This window comes from Exophiala xenobiotica (genome assembly GCF_000835505.1).
Source record: "Exophiala xenobiotica strain CBS 118157 unplaced genomic scaffold supercont1.1, whole genome shotgun sequence".
Lineage (NCBI taxonomy): Eukaryota > Fungi > Ascomycota > Eurotiomycetes > Chaetothyriales > Herpotrichiellaceae > Exophiala > Exophiala xenobiotica.
In genome coordinates this window covers 5,121,430-5,137,565 of record NW_013562494.1, presented here as the reverse complement: position 1 = coordinate 5,137,565, position 16,136 = coordinate 5,121,430, and the positions used below count along the sequence as shown (strand labels likewise).

The following is a 16,136-nucleotide window of genomic DNA, read 5'->3' as shown; positions in this document are numbered from 1 at the left end:
GGCTTCAGGGGTACCTCATCGATGGCGGCTATTTGCCATTGTTAGCTAAGCAGCCAAGGAGGTTCTCTCTAAAGGGGGTCATACCTGTCCATTGACCAGTCCAGCAGCTTTTCCCAGATCAGATGCAGCATGCGTCTTTGTCAACTTCTGCACCGATTCGGGCCCGTTGATCTCTCGATCGAGATTCATGTACTCCTTTGCAGCACCCTTTGTGCCTCGTTCCAGCAAATATTTCATGTACATTGTGACCAGTTCCTGGACGGTGGTTTCAGGTAGTGCCTTCTTCCCCATGATCTCATCCACCACTCGCTTGATCTGGTCGTAGTGTGTGTGCTCGGATTCACTGCTCGACGGCTGATCAATCTCAAAGCGGAGATAGGCTGTCCAGAATTCCGGACTCTGCTGGTACAAGTGCGCATTCTTCTGGAATAATTGGCGAGCTTCTTCGGCTGAGCCCTTCGCCTTCCACAACAATTTCGCCCACTCTGAAACAAGCGCTGCCTTGGAAGAGGGATCGATCTGTAGGTCGATTTGTGCCTGGTAGACTGCGACGGCTGCTTCCAGTCCGGAATGGCGACGGTTACAGTTGGCCAGTGAGACTATAGTCCCTACATGGCCTGGCAAATTCACCAAGATAGCCTCGTGAATGTCTTTGGCCACATCGACTCGGCCAGTCATCTCTTCGAAATAAGCATACTGAAGTCGTGTTTGTGGCAGGGCGATAGGAACGAAGAAGCATGACGCGCGTTGGTAGATGTTTCTCACTTCCTCTTCCTTGCCTGGCTGAGCAAGCATCCATCTAGCATACCGCAACCAGAACTCATCGTGCTGAGCACAGGTGACTAGGCATCGCTCGTGCAGGAACTGAATGCGCGTGTAGTCCCCTTCGCCTTCCTCGAAATCGAGGTACTTCCGCCAATTGGCGAGTTGACTTTCATCCAACTCCGTGACATGGAAATAAGGTCGCTTGATTTCGGATTCGTAGGTCCACCGCTTTGTCGTCTCGGTTTGTGTCTGTCTGAAAATCTCAAGATGGTAATTATCGATGCGTGCACGGAGCTCTCTTTCAACTTCAGCTTGGTTTCGGCCAGCTTTATATCCGGCACCCTCATTCTCAATATCCATTTGCAATTGAGTCAGGGTTCCAGCCGGGGCAATAGCAGTCAGCGGTCGCGTTTGAGCCCACTGCCGGTACTTTTCGAAATAGCGAGCATACTGGTGCATTGGGATGTGTATGATCCGGCCCAAAATGGCAAATATCCGGTCGGATGCTTCCATCCGTTCTTCAAACTCGATGTATTTATCCCAGAAAGGATGGGCAAGGAAGTCCAGACCAACACAGGCGGCACCTCGCTCGAAAAGCCTAATTGAACATGTTAGTATGGTAGAAGCCATGTGCGAGGGGTCAGAGGAGAGGGAGAAAAACAGAGGGGTGCAAACAGGTGTTTGTACGTGATGTGAAGATAATCCTTCAATCATTCTGCAGCAACATGTGTGGTCCTTGCGGGCATGACGAATGGGCACCTGAGGCCTCCTTTGTCCGGGAAAGAGCAAATCAAAGCGCCTGACTGATGACTTGTGAGAAGCAACTCCAGCAGGGTAATATGGCTTATGACGATTCTCACCAATCTTTCGATGGCCATCGTCATCCCAGCACCCTGTCGGTGAGTGTCGAGTGCTGCGTTTAGGTCTTTTAATGAAGAGGGAATTGTCTCTTGTATACTTACTCTCGAATAATGTCGGAATCGTGGCTGGTTTCGGTCTTGAACGAACAGTAATTTGTCCACAGGTCGACTGAATTGGTGATGCTTGCGACACCTCGTTCATAGACCTGTCTCAGTCTCAGATACAGTCTCTCCTCAGGGATAAGCCAAGTCTCACCATTTCCGCAGCTTCTGTGCCAGCTATGGAGAATTCAAGGTCGGCATATTTCTTCCAGTAGCCGAAGAATAGAGGAAACTTTCCGAGGAAGCGGTCGTATACATTCCGAACAGCAGTGATAGCCTGAGAACTCGAGTTTCTGTTGATTCCTCCTTCTAAAGACTCGCCGGTTCGTACGAGCTTCTCCCAGACCTCGAAGTTGTCAGGATCATCGTTCTACAGAGCACGATCAGCATGTTCCTGCTCTTAGACACTACAGATATGCCCATACCACTTCCGCAAGAAGCTTCCGCAATTCTGTGCTCTCCTCATCGTTTCCACCATAGACGTCCATCTGGCCGCAGCCTGATTGGGAATGGAGTATCGTACTAACTCGAGGCGAGGAGCGCTGCGAGACGGTTAGGAAGGAGTGGGTGGTCTCGAAATTGATTTGGCAGGAATTGCAGCCAAAGCCGTAAAATATAGTCAGAATTAAACAAGCAGGCTGCTATGGAACATGTGGTGTGAACAAGAGAATTAAGATCTGCGGCTGAAGAAGTCCCAAAGATTTCGATCGCGCCAAGTCTGCGGCCTGGCTGCGGAGCAAATCCTCGAGTTAAAATGTCGTGAATGTCCAAAGAACTGCACAGCTTCCGTGAAGCTGCATCTAGACACCCTTACTCATCATCATACCCGATTACCTACGCGGCGCTGGAGCGAATTCCCTTTTGGATCATCCAGCCGTCGAATCCCAGAGAAACCCAAGTTGAACCTCGCTCTGCCTTGAGGACAACATTTGCGAGCCATGGCCGAGGCCGTGAGGGCATTCAATTCGTCAACGCTGAACCTGCCGAAGCGGTTACTGGATTTTTTCGCTCGATATCCTCCTGAGTTGTACTCGGCCAAATTTACTGGAATCACACTTCCACTCACACGAAAAGAGTCGAAAGAGGCTGCGATTGCGCGAAATGTCGCAGCTCCTGCGGCGAGTGCTCAGACGAGTCAGACGATAACAGCAGATGCTGCCACATCAGAAGAATTGACACCTCCTACACCTACACCAGCATCCTTGTCTGCCGGACAGAAACTTCCTCCGAACCCGTTCTTGCCTCGGAAAAACTTCGTGACAGGAAAATGGGCAGGAGCAAAGATCGGGCTGCGGCGGCAAGCCGAATTAGTCAAGATGGCGAAGAAATATGACATTGAAGAGTTGTTGCCTCCGAGTCGAAAGTCGACGGCGTTTAAACAGGCGCGGCTACTCGAACAAGGTCTACGGGTCAAGGGCACTGGTGAGGGCCAGAAGGTGAAAGGGCATGCATGGGAGAGACACGTTGGCGCTACTCTGGAGAAGAGGAGAACAGCCATGGAGAATATGCCAGAACTCGTCAAGGAATGGAAGAGGGTAAGTTTCTTGAAGCTGATGCTGCATTTGTCATGGGTGTATATGCTAACAACCCTCCTACAGCGTGGCCACGGAAGAGGTTGGAAGAAGTACCCGAAATAGAATCGACGTTGCGAGTCCACACAAATCTAGGGCGCGACTCAAGTTTCCGGACATCCTGGATCTTCTCAACATCATCCGTCTTCAAGCAAGCTCTTGCTGGGTCTGAGCTTGACTATTTGTGTGCCTTGGGCAGGCTTCGACCGTACTGAAAGCAGTGGAACCTGGGAGTCCAGACTTCTCACAAGCTTGACGTCGTGCCAACACGGCCATAGGAACACCTAACGGTGGACGTGATGCCATGTATATATGAGTGCTGTGCGGCTTCAGTGTACAGGCTGTATATAAGTATACCACCTTTTGTCGTGGTTATGTAAGATAGGCCGAGGACAGAGAATGTTCAAGTACATCTCTGCATGTTTCCAGCACTCCTAGCCCTTGCGGCTTTCGGCGCGGGTGACAAGCTCCAGTTTGGGTAGAATGACGCTGCGCTCATGAGGCTGGGTAGGTCCAGGCCGATTCTCGTTGCCATTAGGGGACGCCTTGAAAGAGATTGCTTGCCTCCATGTCCGGTGAGCCCGGCGTGCCAATAAAGTACGCCAGCAAAGTTGATCACAAGTGTGCATCCACTGGACTATATCAATACCTTACAATTTCTACGCTTGACCAGCGTCATCCACAAACACACCAGTAGCCCAGCTCCAATCAGCATGACGAAGCCACTGAACAGTTGTAGTCCGAGATACTTGCGTCCGTTGTCACGGATAAGAGCTCCAGCTATAGGACTTCCTATGAGCGAGGCTGTAGCACCAATGGCTTGAGCCATCCCAAGTCGAGCCCCAAGCACCTTCGGGTCAGGGCAGACGACAGGGAAGATGCTGGGTGGTAGGGGGATAAGGGGCCCACTGAAGCCGCCTATCGACCGTCAGCATCCAAACCTGGCGTACGTTCGTTCCGTGCATGAACTTACCGTACAATGCTGCATAAGCTATAAAAGAGGCAGTATCATGAATACCAGCCCAGGCCAAGCACATGACCGCGGAGAGGGCGCCACTGATCAGCCATGGAATCATGACGCCTATCCGCGATGCGATATAGGCAGCAAGAAGACGGCCGACGATGGACACAGCTTGAGCAATCACGATGGTGTAGAGAGATAGTGATCGGGACATCCCTAACTTGATCTGACCATAGCTGGGTATGTAGATGAAAGGGACCATATAGCCGAAGAACAACTGTGAAAATTAGCATAAGGGGTACTGGACTCCAGGATCTGGATGGAGACCCACGAAGAAACAAGACCAACTGTACAACCAAAATGGCAAGTCCTTGAACGCAGCTTTGTCGAAGAGTTTTCGAGCAGTGCCGGTGCTAATGTCTCCGGTATTGCCAGCTCCCCATAGCAACAGGGGAAATGCAATTATGTATGATGCTATCATGATGAATCCCATGATCCTGACCGTCCAAGCGAATCCGTGTGAATCTATCAGTTGATCGAAGGTGATGGTGTAAACGATACCGCCTGTCCCGCCAACGATCAGCGTGGTCCAAGGAGGTGCCACAAAGAGTCTTACCGAACGGTGCACCACAAGTAACGATGCCCAGGGCTATTGCTCGACGTCTGGAGAACGAACGGCTGACGAGTGCGATTCCCGGAACATACAGGATTCCGGTCCCCAGACCCAGGCATATGCCTTGCGCCAACATGATCTGGTAGTATTCAGTTGCCAGGCTCAACATCATGAATCCGAACGATGACAAGGCCGCGCCTCCGAACAGCATTGTCCGGTAGTGGCCCAGATCAAACAATGGTCCAGAAATAACGCCAACAACGATTAGAAGATAGGTTGCAACGGTGCCGATCCATGATATCGTGGAAGAAGACTTATTCGGCAATAACTCTAGCTCGTAATAGCTCTGGAACATGCCAAAAGCAAATGTTGTGCCCCTGCATAGGGTGCTACTGTCAGCCAATGTCATACGAAGGGCGTTTGAGAGGAATACCAAACATTGAAGAAAACTAGCCAACATCCCAACACTTGGAGCCATGCTCTGGCACCTCCGTCAGGAGCGATCACTGGCTGCGGTGGAGGAGGAGGAATGATCGCTTTTTCCTCGATAGGAACATCTGTGGGAAGTGCCGATTCGACTGGAAGAGCTTCCAATCCAAGCTTCGAGACTTCGCTATCGGGCTTCACCATATTCTCTGGAAGTCTTGGGTACACCGCGGCCAAGCCTTTCAAATCTGCTGCTTTTGTCCACGCGCCGGCCTTCTGATCGCTCAATTTCTATACTGGATGGTAGCGGAAGGTGTTTGCCATTGAGTGACTGGCAACAGCCGTCCCGGACCTAGGGATCAGAAAATGAGAAATCTTCGGAAATCATCAATCATGAAAAGAACATCGAAGAAAATACGAAGTCGGGCACGATGACTCGCATATAAGGAACAAAAGCGGTCGGCGTAACATTTGTATGGGGTAAGGTTTAAATCCGCGATGGCGATGATCCCATTCCGCCCTTCATCGGTAAAGATTTCGCTGTCTTGTGCAGTACTGCAGAAAACATACCGAGGTCAACGAGCCAGTCATGGAGCAGAAGAACCGTCGTGGCCATGGCGAGAGCATCATAAAACGGATCTAATGTGCCGTGAAGTGGAGAAAAAGAACCAAACATCGGAGAGATGTGATCCTTCGATCAGGAGTCGTGTTGGTTTCGTTGCGATGCGGCTTTCTCCTCTTTCACCAGAAAAGATGTCTTGGACCTTGAGTCATCTTGCGACATAACAGAACTCTTGGGCTTAATAATGCCAGCGATTACGGCCTCAAAGATCGCATTCTCCAGGTCTTGGAGGTGATGTTGTTTGATAGCCGGCGAGCCTCACTCACCCAATTTGTCTTTGCGGGGATGACGAGCTTGGCGCCGCCCAACTCCGTCCTCTCGACGTCTTTTTCTCATCCTGACTAACTGTCTGGCGGCGTCCAATTCGGCGAGGTATCTGGAAAGGGCCATAAGCGACGTTGGCCAAGGCATGTATCATGCTCTGATTCGGACACACCATATAACATCCAGGAAGAAGGTTGCTAGTCTCAAGGCAGCTGCGAAGACTTGCCAATGCTTTGCCGTGCTACGGTCAGGAGGGACTCCAGGGGTGATGTATGTCCAAGGAACCGATCGAGCAGCCGTCCAGAAATGGGTTGATACCGTCCATGATTTACGGTACAAAGACTACCGGCTGGTAGCACCTGTAAGGCCTGTCTCGGAGTCGCAGGAAAAGCCACAAGAACCGGGCATCAGTATAGGAAGCTTGGAAGAGGTTGACACAGTCAAGGAAATGGCAGCAATGATGGAAGCAAAGGGATTGCTAAGATGGTGGCGGACCGCTATGGGATTTGCCCGTGAATGAGTCCACTTCGGCATATTCCAGGCCTGGAGACATACCCGAGAGGATAGATTATCGCTTCTCAGAGGTTGTTGAGTCTGTTGTCTGTGTATCGCAATGCCAACCCAGGCCATCAACATGGCTCACCGGTTCTATGCAAGCAACGCCAGGCTATATTACAGATAAATGGGCATCTTTGCCCACCGGATCCGCCAACCGCTGTGCAAGATACCAAACCATTCCGACATCTATCTTACAATTTCTGGTACTCCAGCTTGCCCTCCAACTTCTTCGACTCAGCAACCTTTCTGACAGCTTTATTGAAATCGTCCTGGTTAACGGCGTCTCGGTAATCCTTGATGGCGAACAGGCCAGCCTCGGTCACCACGTTTCGCAAGTCGGCACCGTTCAAGCCATCGCTCATCTTGACAACGCTCTCAAAGTCAATGTTGCCTTCTGTCACAACACCGGCGGCATGAATCTTGAGAATCTCTAATCTTCCTACCTCGTTAGGCAGTGGGATTTCGATCTTCCGGTCCAATCTTCCCGCTCGTAGCAAAGCTGGATCTAGTGTATCTGGTCGGTTGGTAGCCATGATGATCTTCGTCTTCCCCAGGTAGTCGAAACCATCCAGTTGATTCAGCAACTCCATAAGCGTTCTTTGGATTTCTCGGTCTGCAGAAGTTCCTTCACTGAACCGTCGACCTCCGATGGCATCGATCTCGTCCATGAAGATAATACAAGGCTCATGCTCTTTGGCGTAACCGAACATTTCTCGAATCAGCCGAGCAGATTCGCCGATATACTTGTCGACAATCGCCGACGACACGACTATACAATGTCAACCTCGATGCCCTATAAGTAATGTTATAGAATCTCACCTTTCAGGAAATTTGTGTCTAGACTGCTTGCCACTGCTCTTGCCAACAGCGTTTTCCCAGTCCCCGGAGGACCATACAGAAGGACACCCTTTGGTGGCTTGATTCCAACTCTTAGGAAAAGCTCAGGGTTCTTCAGCGGCAATTCGATGACTTCTCGCAGTTCGCGGATCTGTTCGTTCAGACCACCGATCCCAGCGAATGAAACCTGCCCAGGGTCTTCTAGAGACATATTGTAGACTAGGGGATCGACTTCTCGAGGGAGCATCCGCATAATGGTGAGGGTTGTCATGTCAAGCGCCACTCGCGTGCCTTGCTTCAATTTCGCCTTGTCAACCTTCGACCGACAGCCGACGACGTATCTAGGACCCGAGGATGCTTTGACGATGACTGCGATCCGATTAGCAAGCTATCGTTGAGGTAGCGTCCGGACACGTACATCTCTCCTCATCAAGTTGTTTTAGCACTTCGCCAATGATTTGACCGACACTTTGTAAGGCTTTGATGTTGTCTTCTGTTGTCTCGAACTCTGTTTGCAGCCCTTTGATATCCATCCGCAGGGCTTTTAACTTGGATTCCCATTCTCTTGACTCGAGTAATTTGTTCTTGTATTGTTCGAGCGCTTGTTGCCTCTCGGGGTCTCCGCTGCCGTCCATCGTTGTCGGTCAAAGGAGAAACCGGGGTAATGAGAAGGTGGAAACGTGGGCGCGTCAAGAGAGTACCGTCGTGAAGTAGTGTATGAGATGTAAGGAAGTTTTGCGGGAATTGCAATAGGCTTTGAAGCTGTAGATGTTGAAAGTCCCACGTTGCACACGGATGCCGATGATTGAAGCTTGCCGCAGGTACTAAAGGCCCCAAAGGCTACACGCGGCGAAGGACAAGATCGCAAGGCTGGAAGCTAACCCGAGCGTGAGCCTGATCACGTGCAATGGTCAATCAAATCAAATGCGCCGGGCCTGGTGCTGTCCCAACTTGCCCCTAAAGGCGGTGACGAGAGACCTAAGGTTGGTGGTTTGGAGGGGTAAGTATTGCTCTCGGCGATCATTTCAGTCCCCCATGACGGTGCTCCCAGCAGTTTACTGATGAGGTTTGTAGCGAAGCCGTGCAGTTTGCTCAATGCCCCACCAAGACAACAAAAAGTTGAGTTGCTTTTCACTCCTCTCAGCTTGCATCTTCCTTATTCCATCCTCGATACTCCGTTCGAAACTTAAGTGTATTCCTTATTGCTCAACCTCATTCACAACAAGCAAAAGCTCGCTGACATAAATTTCTCATCACACCACTTGAGTAAGTACTACCCAATGCAGCTTGCCAACTCCGCTACATACCTGTGTCCCTCAACCTTTATCTTCCTCTTCACACCTCATCTTTTCTAACCTCACTTACTTCGTCACCTCGCGGACTCAATCTATTCTCTTTTCCATTCATTCACCCGACAGCCTGCATTTACTGACCCGCTGCAGCCATGCCGATAGTTAAGATCCACGCCCGCTCCGTCTATGACTCCCGGGGCAACCCGACAGTCGAAGTTGACGTTGTCACCGAGACTGGCCTTCACCGCGCCATCGTCCCCTCGGGTGCCTCTACTGGTCAGCACGAAGCCTGCGAGCTTCGAGACGGTGACAAGTCAAAATGGGGAGGAAAGGGTGTCCTCAAAGCCGTTGACAACGTCAACTCTGTGATCGGCCCAAAGCTGATTGAGAAGAACATTGATTGTACCGACCAGTCTGCTGTGGACAAGTTCTTGATTGACCTTGATGGAACGGAGAACAAGACCAACCTCGGTGCCAACGCCATTCTCGGTGTCAGTCTGGCTGTTGCAAAGGCTGGCGCTGCTCAGAAGGGCGTCCCACTCTATGCACATGTCTCCGACCTTGCTGGTACCAAGAAGCCATACGTGCTTCCTGTTCCCTTCATGAACGTCCTCAATGGAGGTTCTCATGCCGGTGGTCGCCTTGCCTTCCAAGAGTTCATGATTGTTCCTGAGTAAGTGCTGAGCCGCAAGATCCGCAAGACCATACTGATAAGGATACTGCAGTCAAGCACCTACTTTCTCTGAAGGTCTCCGATGGGGTGCTGAGGTCTATCAAAAGCTGAAGTCGCTCGCCAAGAAGAAGTACGGTCAGTCCGCTGGCAACGTTGGTGACGAGGGTGGTGTTGCTCCTGATATTGAAACCGCTGAAGAGGCGCTGGATCTGATCTCTGCTGCCATTGAGGAGGCTGGATACAAGGGCAAGATGAACATTGCCATGGATGTTGCTTCTAGCGAGTTCTATAAGGAGGCGGAGAACAAGTACGACCTGGACTTCAAGAATCCGGATAGCGACCCAAGCAAATGGATCACTTACGAGCAATTGGCCGACATGTACAAGTCACTGGCAAGCAAGTACCCCATCGTCTCCATCGAGGATCCGTTTGCGGAAGATGACTGGGAGGCATGGAGCTACTTCTTCAAGACCTCTGACTTCCAGATCGTTGGGTAAGTGTTGCTTCTCGTGTCGGATGACCTTTTACTGACTATGTTAGTGATGATTTGACTGTGACAAACCCCATCCGCATCAAGAGAGCCATCGATTCTAAAGCATGCAATGCTCTTCTGCTCAAGGTCAACCAGATCGGTACTCTCACGGAGTCCATTCAAGCCGCTAAAGACTCGTATGCAGCAAATTGGGGCGTCATGGTCTCTCATCGTTCTGGTGAGACCGAAGATGTCACCATTGCCGACATTGTTGTGGGTATCCGAGCTGGGGAGATCAAGACTGGTGCACCATGCCGATCTGAACGACTGGCCAAACTCAACCAGATTCTGCGCATTGAGGAAGAGCTGGGATCCAATGCGATCTACGCTGGCAGCAACTTCCGCAAGTCTGTTACCTTGTAAGAGGACTGCTAGAATCGCTCGTGGCTTAGGCTTAGCCTAGCAAAAATTTCATATTGATACACCCCTTGATTACCGTGCAAAAGTGGTTGACATGGGACTTATGAATCAAACGAATTCATGCAAGTTGACCCAATATGCGTTTTCTCACAATGTGCGTACTCGTAACAGAAGGCCCATCAGGCCCTTCGAGGCCCTTGTGCAAGTCAATACCACGATTACGTCAGTCACCTTATTGACAGGCACCGGTTTGGGCCGCTAGGGCTTGGCGCATTTTCGTAGATCGCTTCCATCCGCAGTCACCAAAGACCAAAATTATTCCAACCCTACATCTGGAGTTCACGCCCCTCTCAACCGAATCCATTAGCAGCAAGACACCCGCCGGCCTTCGTCTCAAATCTCATCCTTAACCTCACCTGTATTTCATCCAACTCCGATCTAGTATCTTCTTACTACCATGGCTCCGTCTAAGTGGGGTGAGTAGCCCTCCTGCCATTGTGGGGAGTTGGCCTCCCTGTGCATGGCGGCGATACCACGGTTCTTTTATTGACGAGACTGCTTAGAAGACGAATCTGAAGAATCCTCCGATGAGGAGTCTATAGACGTCCCTGTTGCCCGGCGCAAGTTCGCAGACGAAGAAGACTCCGACGATGTGCGCTGATCCGTTTACCCGAGAGACGAATTAAGAGACTGACGGCGTGCAGATCGCGGATAATTGGGAAGAAGAAGAAGACTCTGAAGTCGAAAGAGAAAAGGCGGCCAAAGCTGCCGCAGCCAAAGCCAAGGCAGACGCTGAAGCCGCGGCAAACAAGAAGTCGAAGGCTCAGCGGATAGAGGAACATCGAGAATCAAACAGACTAAAACGTGTTGAAGGAGAGGAAGAGGAGAGTTCAGACGAAGACGAGGCAACCAAACGCGCACGTCTACGACAAACAGAACAAGATGCCGACCTCAAGCATGCACAAGATCTTTTCGCCGATGTCGGAATGGGTCCCAAGTCTCGCTCAGCTCCTAACAAGGCACTTATAATAGAAGACAAGGCGAACCCCGGGCAGACCATCGATCTATCAACACTGACAATATTCAAGCCGGCGACTAAAGGGCAGTTCGACGCTCTTTCGGCTACCTTGGTGCCTTTGTTCACACAGTCATCCTCCAAGCCCCATTATCCTCTCTGGGTGGCCAATTTTGTCAAGCAAATCTGCGCAGATATGCCAAGTTCTGAGATCAAGAAAGCAGCAAGTGCCTTGACTGCATTGAGTAATGAGAAGATGAAAGAGGAGAAGGCGCAGGAGAAGGGTGGCAAGAAGAGCAAGGCTGCCAAGACAAAGTCGAGTCTTGCTGCTACCCGAGACATGGGTAGAGGCCTTGCAGATACCACGAGTTATGACGACGGCCTTGAGGAAGACGATTTCATGTGATGCGAGATCCTGTTACGCTCTTGATCTTTGTTAATTCCGTCCGGGCCATTACACAAGCACGCTTTCTTGATACGACCATAGCATTTAAGATAGACGATTCGATTTTTGCAGACAATCGAGGATCCAATTTCGTTCGACCTCGAAAGTATTGAAGATCTGTAGTATAAACCTCGTCATGGGTGTCACCGTGATTGATTGGTTAGTTTTGACTAAGCCACGCCAGCCCTATGTATTGGGAACAAGTAGTACTCGTTCATGACCCATGCACTATGCTTCATTCCCATCTCTCACCACTCATTAATATCTACCAACTCAATCGATAAGGACACCTTTGAGCCAGAAGACGGGAAGACCTGGCTTACTCCGATGTCAATTCAATGAGTATCAGCACTTGTCATTGGGGAAGGGGATCAAAGGTGTCAAATCTAAGGCCACAATTCAGTATATTCTGGGTGTAAGATGGAGGTTGACTCCCGCCCGAGACTTGACAGAGAACGCCACATCAAATACTGGAAACGCTGCGCCCAGCTTCTGCCTGAACCATACTCTGCAGGTGAGGCGAGTCGAATGAGTTTTGGCTTCTTCATAGTGGCTGCTCTAGATTTACTGGACGCCTTAGACACTGCAACGACAGCAAAAGAAAGAAAAGGATGGATTGACTGGATCTATTCCTGCCAAGTGCCCTTCACTGGCGGGTTTCGAGGGTTCACAGGGACCATGCTGGGTGGTATGAGAAGCCTACACAACTGGCACTGGGACCCGGCGAATCTACCCAATACATACTTCGCATTGGCTACGCTGATAATGCTGGGAGACGACCTTAGCAGAGTTAGGAGGGAAGAATGTATGAAATGGGTACGATGTTTACAGAGAAAGAATGGCAGTTTTGGAGAGTATCTCGGCGAGGATGACGAGATTGAAGGCGGCGACGATCCAAGACTATGCATGTGCGCCGTCGGCACATTGAAGCTTCTGCAAGGGCCGGACTCGGACATTGAAACGAGTGCAATAGACCAGGTGAGATTGCAGGAGTACATTTCAAACTGCCAAGTAAGATGGACCGTCTCGCAGTCTCGCAATTGCTGAAGCCATTACCAGAGTCATGATGGTGGGATTGCTCAACAGCCTCTTCTTGAAGCACACTGTACGTTATCAACACAAAAGAACGGAATGATGAGCACTGAGCTGATGATGCGGCAGCCGGTCTGAACTACTGCGGCATTGCGACACTCTCCTTTCTCGGCTTGCTCCAGAAACCGCCGACACCAGCACATGAGGTAGCGAGGCAAGCCGGAGTCGATACCGCAGGGTGTACCAGATGGATGCTCGATCGACAGACTACTTGGGTTGAAGAAGAAGACGAAGACGAAGATGAAGACGAGGGTGGAGTGGACGATGCTGAACCGAAGAACGATTCTCTTGACATGTCCGCCATGCAAGAGCAATTGGACCCTCAGAAGGTGATCGCTGGATTTTGCGGCAGATGCGGAAAGATGGCGGACACTTGTTATTGCTTTTGGAATGTGGGAGCTCTGGCTGTGAGTGCGTTCGACTCATACCACCAATAACTGACTGATCCATCTAGATCCTGCAACAACATGAACTAGTCGAGATTGAAGCTCTGAGAAGATATCTTCTCGAAAAAGTTGCACATTTGATTGGAGGTTTTGCAAAAGCACCTGGAGAGCTTCCTGGTACGCCAGTTTCGTTCTCTGTGTAGGGTCTGTTGCTAACTCTCCGGCCAGACCTTCTGCACTCGTATCTCGGTCTCGCAACTCTGGCCATCTACGGGGAGCCAGCGTTGAAGGATTTCGACCCTACATTTTGCTTCAGTAAGGAAGCTGTAGAGAAGCTCAACAATGTCGCTTGGCGGCGAAGTTGACGTGCTATATGAATGCAGGGGTGACTTCAGCTGAGTGCTGAGGCTCCTGGGTCATGAGGCGCTCACGGGGGGGGGCCGTGCAAGGACATGCCCTGATTCGCCGCGTATTAGACTCAGCCCGTGATGCCATCATCCAGCGACCACAGTGGCCAGATTCCGTCGGAGCGATCTTCAGCACAGTCCCGAAGGCGACCTTGATACGAGCACGGCCATGAGACCTGTGGCTGTCTCCTGTCTAAGCTGTGGATTCTCTTTATGAGTTTCAAGACCATCAATGCGAAGGAGCCAAGCAATGTTTGAAACAGCTACAGTCCGAAAAGCCGGTGAGGAAACTGTCTGCACTGATTGAGATTCCGAGCTAGTGGAAGATCAGGCGAAAGAATTGGCTGCCGAGCGATCAAGAAGGCTGAAGCCGCGGATCTGGGAACTCGGAGGTCGAATGCTGGCCACTGGCTTCGAACCATCCTAGTCAGCCACCTTCTTTGGTAAGCACTAGCCTATTCTTAGCGTGTCACCAAATCTTTACCTAGAACGACCCAAGTCTCCAGTACCAAGATCTCATTTAGGCACAGGCCCATCAATGTCTAGGCTCCCCAGGCCCCTCATATTCCCAAACTTTCCGGTGCTTGAGAGCGTCAGCCGCGCAAGACTGCAGAACACTCGCAACTGCTAGCACCTAGCTAGCCAAGTACTCGACTCATTCAAAGCACTATATACTGTTGAGAAGAGGTGATCGATCGCCAGGAGGCACCTTTCCCTCGACGCTGCGAGCGTCAGCAGTAATAACAATGCCAAAAAGAACGCTGTTCACGAACATCACCCCGCTTCCTTCGCAAGTGTCGAGAGAAGTCGCGATAGCTATGCTTCATAATCACGACGAAATGATCGAACTGAATCCTATGGTGATCGAACACCATCCTATCAAGACCCCGCGAGATGCCCCGGCCGACGAATTCCTGGATTGTGTTTGGCAAGAGTTGACGGACAAGGTACACTATCTGCCCGGCGGCCTTGTGAAGGGAAAGGTCAGCTACAAGGCATGCTTCCACGACACACCCTTCGGACTTCAAACACATATCTATGCGCCGACGGGGCTTGACATCCGAGAGAAGTGGTCCATAGGCGGGTCGCTGCCGGGCGAGCCACCGGAACCACGAGAGCTGGGAGTTGAAGTTCCCCGACAAGGCTTGTATCTGAGGGAGGACTGCGACATGCGATGCAATAGAATGTTGTCAGGGTTTGTCCGGAAGAACCTCGATAATGCGCACAAAGTCCTCATCGAACGTATCATGAAGAAAGCAGAGCGATTGGAGGAACACGTGCAGACCAATGGAGGAATTCCAATGACCCCAGCCAGCCCGATGCATCGTTTCCAGCCTGGATCTGTCATGGCCAGGTCACAGTTGCTCAGCACACCGATTGCCGAGCGACCTATGTCTCCACAGATGCTGTCGCCTCAGCAGGATCTGGGATGGCAGGGACAGGCTAATCATCCAGCGTACCGGGCCGACGACAAGCGCATGAGCAACTATGGTCTACCGCCATATCATGCGACACAGCAACAACGCATGAGTTATTATCCTCAGCTACATCAACCCCCGCAGGGCCCGAAGTCTTTCGTCGCTGAATTACCTGGATCGATGTATTATACTGGACATTTGTCCCCACCGGTTGACCACACGTCCCGCCCTGACAACCGGATGAGCATGGTCTCGGAATTGTCGAGCCAGGAGGCGACGCAGAAGGGTTCACCAAACCCACAAACGAATTCAGATCGGATGAGTACGATTTCAGACATGACGAATCAATATCGATACAGCACACAATTCGGACACGGGGGCAGCCAGTCCGAGACGTCTGGACCATCGGACCGATACAGCATGCTTTCTGAATTGCCGTCTTCGCAACAGCAGCAGCTGCAAAATATAAGGAGTAATTCTCCGCCCAGACAATGATGTAGCTGGACATTGACGACGACAATGATGCTGATGATGGATCAGAGACAACGTGTATATAATAGCTGTTGGATGTATTTTGAGCGCGGCGTCTGGGACGATTGGATGATTCTGAGATCCAGTCCATTGCATTTGAGAGTAAAATTTATGTAAATGATTCGACCATGAGCGTGACTTGTCTCCAGGTTTATCCCTCGGGTTCTCGGAACTGTCTCGAGGCTTGTATCAGGCGTGAGTCTTCAACAGTCAAGGAGGCTTGCGTCAGCCGCCCACGGCCCTGTGAAGACCTATCTTGAGATATTCCAGAATTCGATGAGTGGCGAATACTATACTGAATATAAGTGAGGCGCGTACATCGATGATCCGTAGGGCTAGTGAGGCCTTTAATACGAATATAGAGATTGGGCAAAGGCTTTCAACGTCTTCCGGGGATGAATGTGGA

At 50.9% G+C, this 16,136-nt stretch overlaps 8 protein-coding genes across 9 annotated transcripts; 5 read left to right on the top strand and 3 right to left on the bottom strand.

The window, feature by feature from the left end:
* Positions 1-4: 4 nt before the first annotated feature.
* Positions 5-2,215, bottom strand: PV05_02014 (uncharacterized protein; the record flags this gene model as incomplete). The annotated part of the gene is made up of 5 exons (XM_013467084.1): positions 5-28; positions 85-1,363; positions 1,728-1,831; positions 1,882-2,097; positions 2,153-2,215. 5 exons carry the CDS (start codon positions 2,213-2,215, stop codon positions 5-7), a joined length of 1,686 nt encoding a protein of 561 aa, XP_013322538.1.
* A 299-nt stretch (positions 2,216-2,514) lies between these two features.
* Positions 2,515-3,936, top strand: PV05_02013 (uncharacterized protein). Its single transcript, XM_013467083.1, has 2 exons — positions 2,515-3,262; positions 3,326-3,936. Exons 1-2 carry the CDS (start codon positions 2,666-2,668, stop codon positions 3,362-3,364), a joined length of 636 nt encoding a protein of 211 aa, XP_013322537.1. The 5' UTR covers positions 2,515-2,665; the 3' UTR covers positions 3,365-3,936.
* PV05_02012 (uncharacterized protein) lies at positions 3,308-5,640 on the bottom strand. Its single transcript, XM_013467082.1, has 5 exons — positions 5,306-5,640; positions 4,876-5,249; positions 4,591-4,823; positions 4,272-4,536; positions 3,308-4,216 (listed from the first exon to the last, which is right to left on the bottom strand). Exons 1-5 carry the CDS (start codon positions 5,500-5,502, stop codon positions 3,936-3,938), a joined length of 1,350 nt encoding a protein of 449 aa, XP_013322536.1. The 5' UTR covers positions 5,503-5,640; the 3' UTR covers positions 3,308-3,935.
* A 1,005-nt stretch (positions 5,641-6,645) lies between these two features.
* On the bottom strand, positions 6,646-8,716 carry PV05_02011 (26S protease regulatory subunit 10B). The gene is made up of 3 exons (XM_013467081.1): positions 7,998-8,716; positions 7,562-7,948; positions 6,646-7,511 (listed from the first exon to the last, which is right to left on the bottom strand). Exons 1-3 carry the CDS (start codon positions 8,212-8,214, stop codon positions 6,934-6,936), a joined length of 1,182 nt encoding a protein of 393 aa, XP_013322535.1. The 5' UTR covers positions 8,215-8,716; the 3' UTR covers positions 6,646-6,933.
* On the top strand, positions 8,555-10,574 carry PV05_02010. 2 transcript variants are annotated; one of them, XM_013467080.1, is made up of 5 exons: positions 8,555-8,579; positions 8,654-8,845; positions 9,022-9,544; positions 9,597-10,037; positions 10,085-10,574. In XM_013467080.1, the coding sequence occupies exons 3-5, from the start codon at positions 9,024-9,026 to the stop codon at positions 10,437-10,439; spliced, it is 1,317 nt and encodes a 438-aa protein (XP_013322534.1). In that variant the 5' UTR covers positions 8,555-8,579; positions 8,654-8,845; positions 9,022-9,023; the 3' UTR covers positions 10,440-10,574. The 2 variants fall into 2 exon arrangements, with proteins under 2 accessions (XP_013322534.1, XP_013322533.1); XM_013467079.1 differs by lacking the exons at positions 8,555-8,579; positions 8,654-8,845 and having other exon boundaries at positions 8,874-9,544.
* Positions 10,575-10,768: 194 nt separating this feature from the next.
* PV05_02009 (uncharacterized protein) lies at positions 10,769-11,994 on the top strand. Its single transcript, XM_013467078.1, has 3 exons — positions 10,769-10,912; positions 11,000-11,088; positions 11,141-11,994. Exons 1-3 carry the CDS (start codon positions 10,894-10,896, stop codon positions 11,855-11,857), a joined length of 825 nt encoding a protein of 274 aa, XP_013322532.1. The 5' UTR covers positions 10,769-10,893; the 3' UTR covers positions 11,858-11,994.
* Positions 11,995-12,139: 145 nt separating this feature from the next.
* On the top strand, positions 12,140-13,807 carry PV05_02008 (uncharacterized protein). Its single transcript, XM_013467077.1, has 5 exons — positions 12,140-12,907; positions 12,956-13,001; positions 13,058-13,395; positions 13,443-13,551; positions 13,603-13,807. Exons 1-5 carry the CDS (start codon positions 12,317-12,319, stop codon positions 13,737-13,739), a joined length of 1,221 nt encoding a protein of 406 aa, XP_013322531.1. The 5' UTR covers positions 12,140-12,316; the 3' UTR covers positions 13,740-13,807.
* A 531-nt stretch (positions 13,808-14,338) lies between these two features.
* On the top strand, positions 14,339-16,040 carry PV05_02007 (uncharacterized protein). The gene has a single exon (XM_013467076.1). The coding sequence runs from the start codon at positions 14,528-14,530 to the stop codon at positions 15,692-15,694; it is 1,167 nt and encodes a 388-aa protein (XP_013322530.1). The 5' UTR covers positions 14,339-14,527; the 3' UTR covers positions 15,695-16,040.
* Positions 16,041-16,136: the final 96 nt, after the last annotated feature.